The sequence below is a fragment of the Ovis aries genome, chromosome 17, assembly GCF_016772045.2.
Source record: "Ovis aries strain OAR_USU_Benz2616 breed Rambouillet chromosome 17, ARS-UI_Ramb_v3.0, whole genome shotgun sequence".
NCBI classification, from domain to species: Eukaryota; Metazoa; Chordata; class Mammalia; order Artiodactyla; family Bovidae; genus Ovis; species Ovis aries.
This window is the reverse complement of record NC_056070.1, coordinates 52,197,762-52,209,397: the sequence shown is the minus strand read 5'-3', so window position 1 is coordinate 52,209,397 and position 11,636 is coordinate 52,197,762. Positions and strand designations below refer to the sequence as shown.

The window sequence follows — 11,636 nt, the reverse complement described above, 5'->3', positions numbered from 1 at the left end:
CAGAGTAGCTGTACAAAATAGATTTTTAAAGGCAGAAAGAGGGGATAAGACCAGGAAGTCATGAACAAAATAAAGGATTATTTTCGGTAAGGCTACCTTCCTTCAGGGGAAAGGTGGGGAATCTATCAAGCAGATTACTAGGGATGATCGGCAAATTCCAGACTGATTGGTTTAAAATCCCACCTCTTGGAGAGGCTGAAACTGAAATGAGATATTAACGTTTTTGTTTCTGCCATGGGACTTAGCACAAGTGATTCCATTTGGGGCCTGTTTCTTTTTTAAGCCAGCGGAGGTTCTTAAAGTGTGCTTCGGAGACCAGCAGCATCAGCATCACCTGGAAACTTTTGAGAAATGCAAATTCTTGAACCACTGAATCAGAAACACTGATGTGGGCCCCAGCAATCTGTGTTTTACCAAGTCCTCTAGGTAATTCTGGTGCAGTGTATGTGTGTTAGTCGCTCAGTCATGTCTGACTCTTTGCAACCCCATGGACTGCAGTGGGCCAGGCTCCTCTGTCCATGAGACTCTCCAGGCCAGATTTACTGGAGAGAGTAGCCATTCCCATCTCCAGGGGATCTTCCCAACCCAGGGATCAAACCTGTATCTCCCACATTGCAGGCAGATTCTTTACCAACTGAGCCACCAGGGAAGAAAGGATTACTATTATTATCAACTACTTTTATCTCCAAAATGTGAAGTACAAGAAACTCCCTAAGTTCATGTTTGGGAACAAGATATGAATTGGGTCATTAACATACAGAGACTGTCTACAACAAAGCTTTTCAAAAAGTCCCAGTGATATATCACTAAACAAAGTTTTAAAAATAATTTCAAAAACACTCATCCCCTGAGACGCACTTTCTTCCCCCTCTGCCTTTAAGTAGAAACTGACTGCAAAAAGGCGCGAAAGTAAGGTTATGCCCTATGCATGGTTAAAGGAAAAAGTGACGTGGGAATCAAAAGTAGTGGGTGGGTCACGTTTTATAAAAATGGAACCATAAGTTTCTGGGGGTTAATTCCACCCACAGGAAATATCTAGTGGTCCTATTTTGGTACATCAAACAGAGTAAGTCTCATGCTCTTCTGATTACCTGCAACATCACTAACTTCCTGAGTGACTCATTCAGTATGTCTTTCTTCCTGTTCTGTAAATTATGTTCAGGTCTTAAATCCTGCACAGAAACAGCAAGGATTTGAGAGATTTCCCAGTTTGGCTTAAATGTCTGCAGTTCTGGGTCAGTGACTGCATCTCTCCAAGTTGAAGTTCTTTAGAAAAGAATTTGGTTGAAGGAAGGGTGGTGCCCAGAGCACTTGCTTTCAGTTGGTGTTTGCAGAACACTTTTTTTTTTTTTTTTAACATAGGTGAAATGTTTATTCAGGGTGGTGAGTGGAGGATGGGGGGTGTAGGGAGGAATGCAGTTGGGTGGGTAAGGGAAACATTAAAGGAGACTAAAACTTCCAACCTACTCTCCAGGGCAGCTCTTGTTCAACCCTGGAAGGCAACAATACACTCCACAAGGAGCTGTTGAAAGAATGAAGTGAACTTAGCTCAGTGCCTAGCAGGGGATGCTAAATGTTTGCTTTGAGATAGTATCAGTGTGGTGGCGATCCTGTCGAAATGTACATGAATAGCGAATATAATACTGTACACGAAGAACTAACATAGTGTTGTAGGTCAGCTATACTTCAAAAACAAACAAACAGGAACCTCCTTGGTGGTCCAGTGGCTAAGACCCAAGCTTCCAACGCAGCGGGCCCGGGTTTGATCCCCAGAGAACTAAGTCCCACATGCTGCAGCGAAGAGTTTGCATGCTGCGACTAAAGACCTCACATTCCACAACTAAGACCAGGCGCAGCCAGATAAATATATGAAATTTAAAAAATAAATATTTAAAAAACAAACTCATAGAAAAAGAGATCGGACCTATGATTACCAGAGGTGAGGAATCAGGGTGGGCGAATTGAATGGAAGCAGTCAAAATGCACATATTTCCACTTATTATTAGCTCAGATGGTAAAGCATCTGCCTACAATGCAGGAGACTTGGGTTAGATCCCTTGGTCAGGAAGATCCCCTGGAGAAGGAAATGGCAACCCACTCCAGTATTCTTGCCTGGAAAATTCCATGGATCGAGGAACCTGGTAGGCTACAGTCCATGGGGTCGCAAAGACTCGGACACGACTGAGCGACTTCACTTCACTCACTAATTAATTAAGACAAATTAATATTAGGGGTGCCTGTTATATCTGAAGGTTATTAAGAGAGTAATTCCTAGGAATTCTCATCACCTGGAAAAATGTTTTTTTCTGTTTCTTTTATTTTGTATCCATATGAGATGATGAATGTTCACTAAACTTACTGTGATAATCATTTCATGATAGACATAAATCAGATCATTATGCTGTACACCTTGAACTTATATAGTGCTGTGGGTCAGTTATCTCAGTAAAACTGGAAAAAGAAAAAAAAACAACTTGCATTAGTGTGAAACATAGAAATCTCTAGTACGGTAGTTCTTGTCCTCCAGATCTTCAGCTTGGTTGGTAAAGCATTTCACTGTATAATTATCTTGTATATGATTACACTTTAATCATATATTTAAAATTTGGCAGTCATGGAGATAACCTTTCAGATGACCCTCCAAGAGGCCATCAAGCATATGAAAAGGTGAGCTCAATATGAATTGCAGGGGGCACAGGTTCAATCCTTGTTTGGGGAAATGAGATCCCTCATGTTGCACAGCCCTCCCCCCAACCTCCTCCAAAAAGATGCTTGACATCATAAGGAAATGCAAATAAAAACTACAGGGAAATATCACCTCACATCTATGAGAATGACTATTATTTTAAAATACACACTCACACAAAAAAGCAGAAAATAACAAGTGTTGGCCAGGACATGGAGAAATTGGAACTCTTGGGCTAGCGGGAATATAAAATGGTGCAACCACTGTAGAAAACAGTATGGAAGTTCCTGAAAAACGAAAAATATTTAGAATAACCTTATGATCCAGTCATTCTACTTCAGGGTGTGAGCACGTGCTCAGTCATGTCTGATTCTTTGTGACCCCATGGACTGTAGCCCATCAGGCTCCTCTGTCCATGGGATTCTCCAGGCAAGAATACTGGAGTGGGTTGCCATTTCCTACTCCAGGGGATCTTCCCTACGCAGAGATTGAACCTGACTTTCTTGAGTCTCCTACATTGGCAGGCAGAGTCTTTACCACCACGCTACCTAGTATACAGCCTAATTAGAGAGAGAGAAAACTGACCCCAAAGGACTTAAAATATGTTTGTTAAAGCAAACATTTCAGCTGGTTTTCCTTCTTTTAAGAGTTAATAGAAATGTGTCAAAGGAATATTACCAAGGAACTAAAGGGGCTCCTTTCCTTTCCTCCTCACAATTAAGTCAGGTCAAGAGATTCGTATTCAAAAGGATAAGACAATATCATCTCAGAGACAACTTTCTAAGAACCTAAAACAGAAAATCTTTATTAGCACTCTAATCAACAACCCCACCAGCACGTCACCTCCTGTCAGTTCCCTTTGAGTTGTGATTCTTGATTGTTTCCACCTTTGCACTAATGACTGCTGTGCCTTAGAGTGCCAGGGACACATGGATCTGTGATAACAGCTTACTCTACAAAATGCACTTTACCTCGTAGGAACAGACATGCACCAAAACTTGGGTCATCATTCAAGTGAACAAATTCACTCCCAACATTTAAAAGCTCAACTCCATTTTTCCACTCATTAAAAACAGTTAACATTAACTTTCCTCCTACCATTTATTCCTATGGCATAGGTGATTTAAAAGGATAGAAATGTACATATTCCAAAAGAATTGAAAGCAGAATATAGAAGAAATATTTGTACAACCACGTTGTGTATGAGTGCATGATAAGTCGCTCAGTTGTGTCCCACTCTTTGTGAACTCATGGACTGTAGCCTGCCAGGCTCCTCTGTCCATGGGGATTCTCCAAGCAAGAATACTGAAGTGGGTTGTCATGCCCTCCTCCAGGGGACCTTCCTGACCCAGGGACCACACCTGCTTGTCTCCTGTGTTGGCAGGCAGGTTCTTCACCCCTAGCACCTCCTGGGAAGCCCAATCATGTTGTATGTGGCAGCATTACCACAACAGCCAAGAAGTCTAAGCAACCTAAGGGTCCACCATCAGATAAATGGATAGAAAAATGTGATCTATCCATACTGTGGGATGTTAATAAGCCTTAAAAAGGAGGGAATTGTGACAACATTGATGAACCTCGGGAACATTAAGTGAAATAAATTGGTCATGAAAGAATACTTTATGATTCCACTTACATGAGGTACTTAAGAATAGTCAGAATCATAGAGACAGAAAGTAGAATAGTGGTTGCCAGGGGCTGGAAGGAAGGGGAATAGACAGTAATTGTGTAATGGGAACAGAACTCCAGTCTTGCAAGATGAAAAAGTTTTGGAGATTGGTTGCACAACAATGTAAATATACTTAACACTACTGAACACACTTAGAAATGATTAAGACAGTACATTTAATATTTTTTAAAAATTATTTTATTTCCCTGCATCGGATCTTAGTTGCAGTATGTGGGATCTAATTCCCTGACCAAACATTGAACCTGGGCCTCCTGCATTGGGAACACAGTCTTAGCCACTGGACCGCCAGGGAAGTCCGCATCACATCCTTTTAAAGGTTCGTGTTAGTGACTTATACTGTTGATGCTGACCTCAATCAGCTGGCTGCAGCAGTTTTCATCAGGTTTCTCCACTGTAAAGTTACTCCTCTTTTTCTCTTTTCCATATTGCAGTCTTTGGACAAAAGTCACTATGCCCCACCCAGACTTAAGAAATGGGCACTTTCCCTCCACAGTATTGAGAGAGGAGTTGTCTAGAGACACAATTTGGGGTTCGGCATGGGAGATGTGTTTCTTTTACTCAGTTTATTTAACCATTTATTTATATCGGTATAGACCCATAGATGCTTGTTTTATATTTTGGGTCCTACTATAACACTGTTTTGTTGCTGAAATTGTCCCTCTTTGGCTTCTGGGAGTTCTCCTGTGTCCCTTTGATGTCCTTAGCAGTGGATCTTTTGGTTTGTTTTTAGCACTTCTTTATTTTCTGGTATTACCAGTTCCTCCAAGTTCATATTATGTATTTCTTGCCCCAGTCCTAGAACCAGCCATTTTTACAAGGTGCTCTGATTCCTTTTATTGGAAGACATTAAAAACCAAGATCTGGGCGCTAGGTTGTATTCATTGCTACTGGAGTGCAAACTTAACACTTAAAACTTTTATTGTGGTAAAACATACATAAAATTTACCATTTAACTATCTCTGAGTGGACAGTGCAGGGGCACTAAGTACATTTACAACGTTCTGTAACCATCACCATCCATTCCCAGAACTTTTCATCAGCCCAAACTGAACCTTTGTGTTCATAAAACAGCTCCCCTTCCTCCAACCCTCAGCCCCTGGTAACGACCATTCTATTTTCTGTCTCTATGAACTTGACTATTCTCAGTCAGTCAGTTCAGTCGCTCAGTCATGTCCGACTCTGCAACCCCATGAACCGCAGCACGCCAGGCCTCCCTGTCCATCACCAACTCCCAGAGTTTACCCAAACTGTCCATTGAGTTGGTGATGCCATCCAACCATCTCATCCTCTGTCATCCCCTTCTCCTCCTGCCCTCAATCTTTCCCAGCATCAGGGTCTTTTCAAATGAGTCAGCTCTTCGAGTCAGGTGGCCAAAGTATTGGAGTTTCAGCTTCAACATCAGTCCTTCCAATGAACACCCAGAACTGATCTCCTTTAGGATGGAGTGGTTGGATCTCCTTGCAGTCCAAGGGACAATCACTAATATAAACGGAATCATAAAATATTTGTTCTTTTGTGTCTGGCTTATTTTACTTACCATGTCTTCCAGGTTCATCCAAAGTTGCAGTTATCAGAATTTCCTTCCTATTTAACAGTATTCCATTGCATGTATATAACACACACATTTTTAAATATGAAATTTTAAGCTATAGATACTGCTCATTTTTTTCTAGCAGCTTTCCCTTCACCCCACCCCAAATTTAATTTTCCTTCCTCAAAATATAGAACTAATATATCACTATCTTAATGTATTCAGTTCCTGAGTTTGGATGGGAGTTCAAATAGCAGGAGTACAAAAACCACATTATCTGAAATCTACCGGATTCTTGAGTTTTGGAAAACAAACACCAGAAGTTCAAAACCTAAGGAATGCTTGCCATTGTTTAGTCGCTATGTCTGACTTTTTTTGCAAACCCATGGACTATAGACTGCCACGTCCTCTATCCATGGGGTTTCCCAAGCAAGAATACCTGAGTGTGCTGCCATTTCCTTCTCCAAATACTGCTGATTAAAAAAAAAAAGTATACCACTGGAAAAAAAAAGTCTTCACGGAATTGTTACAATATTGTTTCTGCTTTGTTTTGGCCATGAGGCACGTGAGATCTTAGCTCCCTGACCAGGGACGAAACCGCATCCCTGCACTGAAAGGTGAAGTCTTAACCACTGGACTGCCAGGGGCATGCCCTGATGATTTTTTTTTAACTCAATATATTACTATAAAGAAAGCTATAGACATTCAGGGCCTATGCTTCACCTACATAATAAAGATTCAAAAAATACTAACAGTAATACATCCTTATTTGTTGGTGATTGGCTTACCTTCTAAGAATAAGACTGGAATCAAAATGAGGTCAGCTGTTGGCAGGTATGACCCACTTGTAAGAATTAATGAGTGGCTGAAGAAATCACGAGACATTCATCAAGAAAAGCACAACTATATCAAGACATTTTAAGCTGTACCACAAGTCGTAATCTACCCGAATATATTATTAACCTAACAAACAAAAAACCTATACTATGAACCACACATCTATCGGTTCTATACAGATTTACTGATTGCAAGGCCCTCCCTTCCCCCTCCCACGCCCAGGTTTTAAATCTAGTCTTCTTAACCGTAAAGGCAGGGGTCCTAAAAGAACCGTTTGGGAACTTGCAAAAAAAAAAAAAAAAGGCAAATTTTCAGAGATCCTGCGATTCATAGATCGCTATGGGCGCCAGGGAAAGGCATTTAAACCAGCTCCTAAGTGATTCTAAAAGTCTCCAAACTTTCTTTTTAAAACTTAAAATTTATTTAATTGGAGGATAACTTTACAATATTGTTACAATATTGTTAGAAACACTTTGGCAAAAAAATACGTACAATGTTTCCCTGTGAACGGGCACACGCATTTTCTGAGCGGGGGAAAAAAACCGTTAACAAGAATCGAATTCTCAAAGTGGGTCTAAGAACTAAAACTCTCTGCGCTGAAACATCTTGTACGGAAATTCAGCGGCTTCCAGTCAACTAGCTGCACTTTCGTTAGTTGTTCAATTCAGCATTTTTTAATCTTCACGAAAAATTTTAGAAAAGCGGAAATTTCACTCTCCGGAAACGATACGCCTTTGATGCTCAATGCCTGTGATTAAATTTCCTACAATAAAAGGAAAGACGGAAATAGGGCCTGTGACGAATCTGCTGCTTTAGATGTTAAGGTCCGGTCGGTCTAAGAAGAAGAATCTTCCGTCGCGACGAGCTCGGCACAGGCGTCGGTGGGAAAGGAAGACCGAGCTTTGCTGAGGTGAGAGGGAGCGGCCAGGTGGAGTAGGGCCCACCCTGGCGAGAAGGACGAGGGGAATCTGCCTGGATCGTGTGTGGGCTCGAGCGTGGGCCGCCATGTTGAAACCGGGCAAGGCGGTGGCGGGGAACCTCTTGGGGTTGTGTTGCGAGGAGCGGGGGCGATAGCTGGGTTAGTCTTTCCTCCTGTGCGCACCCAAATGAGGGGGGCTGGCGAAGGTAGCCTCCAGGGCCGGCGGCGGTAGCCTCCAGGGCCGGCGGCTGCAGGAGTGACTGGAAGTATAAGCCTTTTCACCGAAACTTCCGCCTCAGCGTCCAGGTCCCCACTACGCATGCTCTGACGGCTCAGTGAGCCAGCCTTCAAGGTTTCCCACCTGGTGGGAACCGCGGATAGTTTCGTTCTGCAGATTCAACTTGGGGAGGCGTTCGCTGTTTATTTGCTTGTTTAAGAATAGATTTTACTTGCATAATAATTTGTAATTATAAAGCGCTTTCAAAGACACTACCTTATCTCATCTTCATATAAAACGCGATGAAGAGGCATTTAGCAGCATTTAACAAATGATTTAAATTTTGCCCAAGAGAGCACTAGGTCTTAAATCTGGGTTTTCTGACTCCCAATCCAGAGCTTTTTCAGTTTGCACACTTCTGTTTTTAATGGCTAATTGCCCAACCCACCTCCACCTTGCACGATTCATCCCCATTCCCGTTTATGAAGTAATGACAGAATTGAAAAAACCAGAGAGTCTAAAAATTTGTAGGACATCTCAACGTAATGTTACAACGGAGGAAATACACCTAGAAAGATAAACGAGAATCCGTGAAGTCCGCTGTTCCCTTGGTATTTAGTATTGATAGGAGCATGCAGATGAGGGAGAAAGCAAAATTCATCTTTTATACCTTTGTAATTCTCTCCAGATTTTAATTTGAAGAATTCTTACAGCTTTCAACAGGAGCTCTGACTGTGTACAATAATGTCAGGTTCATTTGGTGGATCTTTGCAACCTTTTCCTGTGAAATGGGAATGGGTTTCCTTCCCACTTGGTTGGGGTCGCTGTCAGCCTTCAACACCCAGACCGAGCCTGCTTTTTCCTATCCCCATTTCAAGCTTTATATTTTACGATAGCCATCTAAGGAAATAGTTAAGAGCTCAAGCTCTGGAATGAAAACAGCCCTTGGTCCTAATTCCACAGCTGGGTTACTTCTGTGATTTGGGACAAAAGATAACCTTTGGCATTTCATTTTCCACATCTGAAATGGCAATAGAAGTACGTGTGTCCTGTTATTGTTGAGAGATGAAGGGAGGTAAGTGCTTAGCACAGTGCCTGACACCTCCTAAGTGTTCTATACAAGATAACTATAATTATTACGGTGGGTTTTTTTTTTTTTTTCCTCTGCAACCTTGTCATGGAGGCAGGAAGTAAGATTAGAATTTTAAGAATTTTAGGGCCATTTAGAGAATACCAGAGCAGAGATCAATGAAACAAGGCAACGATGGGACTTCTCTGCTGATCCAGTGGTTTAAGACTGCTTCCCTTTCAGGGGCTGCAGCTTCACTCTGTCCTTGGGGAACTAAGATCTTGCATGCCAGAACGCAAAAAAAAAAAAAAAGAAAAGATAATATAGCCAATGAAGATCACCAGATATATTCAAAAGAGCCCTGATTTTTAGTAACATATTTCAGCATTGGCTCTAAAGCTTCACAGAGGTAGTCACATTATTAGCAGGATCTGATTTATTCCAGCAGATTCACATAAGTCAGTTATCATGTGTCAGACTTAACCTTACCTACACTCTTTAAAAAAGAGAGAGAACTTGTATCAGATGAATGGATGACTATGTGCTTGCTGGACTCAAATTACCATTGCAGTCAATACTCAACCCCTAAAGCATAAATGGATTATCCGCTAGGGCACTGAGAAGAAACCCTGTCTTCCTTTTGAACTGAAGCACCTGAGGCTGGGTCACTGTCATTTTGACTTTGCTACCTGTTTACTGCATTCAGGGCACCATTTTCCCTTGTAGCTTTTTTTTTTTTTTTTTTTTTGAGTCCTTATCCTTTAGTAATGCACACTGAGATATTTACAGATGAATGATGTAATATCTTGAATTAGTTTCAGAATAATCTGGGAGGGAGATGTGAGTGGGGGGCACAGATGAAATAAGATGGGTCAGGTGTGGGTCATAGTTGGAGCCGGGTGAGAAATTCATGGAGGGTTATGCCATTGTTTATGTTAGTATGTGTTTGAAATTCTTGGTAGTCAGAGGTTTTTTTTTCTTTTTAAAAAATTATTATTGGCCACTCTGCTTACAGGGAAGATCTTAGTTCCCTGACCAGGGATTGAACCCCTGCCCTGGCAGTCCTAACCACTGGACCACTTGTAAAGAGTTTCTTAAAACCCCCTTTTCCATAGAAGTTCCCAGGCTGGTTTTCCTAGGACCATTTTAAAGTTTCTGAAAGGCAAGGCTGGATTTTGATTCTGGATTTTGATCCATATTGCCACATTAAAAGAGTTTGTACATGCCCTACTATGGCTAAGCTGGATAATAAATGTATGCCTCAGACCCCGGCATGTTGTCTTCCCTGGTCGGGGGGTGGGTGAGAGCACCCTGGAGGCCCACTGCCCGACTGTGATCCTGTCTCCCCTATTTTCTAACTGGGAGGCCTCAGCCTTTGCTTCCTCCCCTGTTGAAAGAAGGGATTTAAAATAGTATCCACTTAATGGGGTTGTTGGAAGGACTGAAGGCGGAGCTCTTAGTAGGTGCTATATAAACTTGCTTGCTGTACCCCTCCTTAGAACATGAATGATTGGATGCCCATTGCCAAGGAGTATGACCCACTCAAAGCTGGCAGCATTGATGGCACTGACGAAGACCCGCACGATCGCGCCGTCTGGAGGGCGATGCTGGCACGATACACCCCCAACAAAGGCGTCACGGGGGACCCCCTCCTCACCCTGTTTGTGGCGAGACTGAACCTGCAGACCAAAGAGGAGAAGCTAAAGGAGGTGTTTTCTCGCTACGGGGACATCCGGAGGCTGCGGCTAGTGAGGGACTTGGTCACAGGCTTTTCGAAGGGCTACGCCTTCATCGAATACAAAGATGAGCGTTCTCTGCTCAAAGCTTACCGGGATGCTGATGGCCTGGTCATCGACCAGCACGAAATATTTGTGGACTATGAGCTGGAGAGGACTCTCAAAGGGTGGATTCCTCGGCGACTCGGAGGAGGTCTGGGTGGGAAGAAGGAATCTGGGCAGCTGAGATTTGGGGGGCGGGATCGGCCTTTTCGCAAACCCATTAACCTGCCAGTTGTGAAAAATGACCAGTTCCGAGAGGGGAAGAGGGAGAGGAGGGAGCGGTCTCGGTCCCGAGAAAGACACTGGGACTCCAGGATGAGGGACCACCATGACAGGGGCCGGGAGAAAAGGTGGCAGGAGAGAGAAGCAGCCAGGGCATGGCCAGAAGGTGACTGGGAGAGAGAGAGGGACTTCAGAGATGACAGGGTCAAGGGGAGGGAGAAGAGGGACAGAAGCAAGTAGACTATTCCTCCCCCTCATCCTCCCCAAACCCAAAGGAAAGTGTAAGAGTGCAGGGATACCGCATTGCCTGTGTACAGAGTCTAAGTCCAGTGGTTGAATAAAACTTACCGATGAAAACGAAAACAGAACAAATCCTTTCCAATGATAATGGGTTGGGTAAGCTTTCTTTTGACTCTGGAACCCAGTTTCAAGCTGAACACGCTGATATTGTATGAATTTTCTCCTCTTCATCTTATGAGTGTATGTGTCAGTTGCTCAGTCATGTCTGACTAAGGTTTGCAACCCCATGGACTGTATAGCCTGCCAGGCTCCTCTGTCTATGGGATTTTCCAGGCAAGAATACCGGAGTGGGTTGCCATTTTCTCCTGCAGAGGATCTTCCCAACCCAGGGATTGGACTTGGATCTTCTGTGTTGCAGGCGGATTCTTTACCATCTGAGCCACCAGG

General features: G+C 42.9%; 1 protein-coding gene across 1 annotated transcript; it reads left to right on the top strand.

The window, feature by feature from the left end:
- The first annotated feature begins 7,581 nt into the window (after positions 1–7,581).
- On the top strand, positions 7,582–11,424 carry SNRNP35 (small nuclear ribonucleoprotein U11/U12 subunit 35). Its single transcript, XM_004017322.6, has 2 exons — positions 7,582–7,654; positions 10,449–11,424. The coding sequence occupies exon 2, from the start codon at positions 10,452–10,454 to the stop codon at positions 11,187–11,189; it is 738 nt and encodes a 245-aa protein (XP_004017371.1). The 5' UTR covers positions 7,582–7,654; positions 10,449–10,451; the 3' UTR covers positions 11,190–11,424.
- The last annotated feature ends 212 nt before the right edge of the window (positions 11,425–11,636 follow it).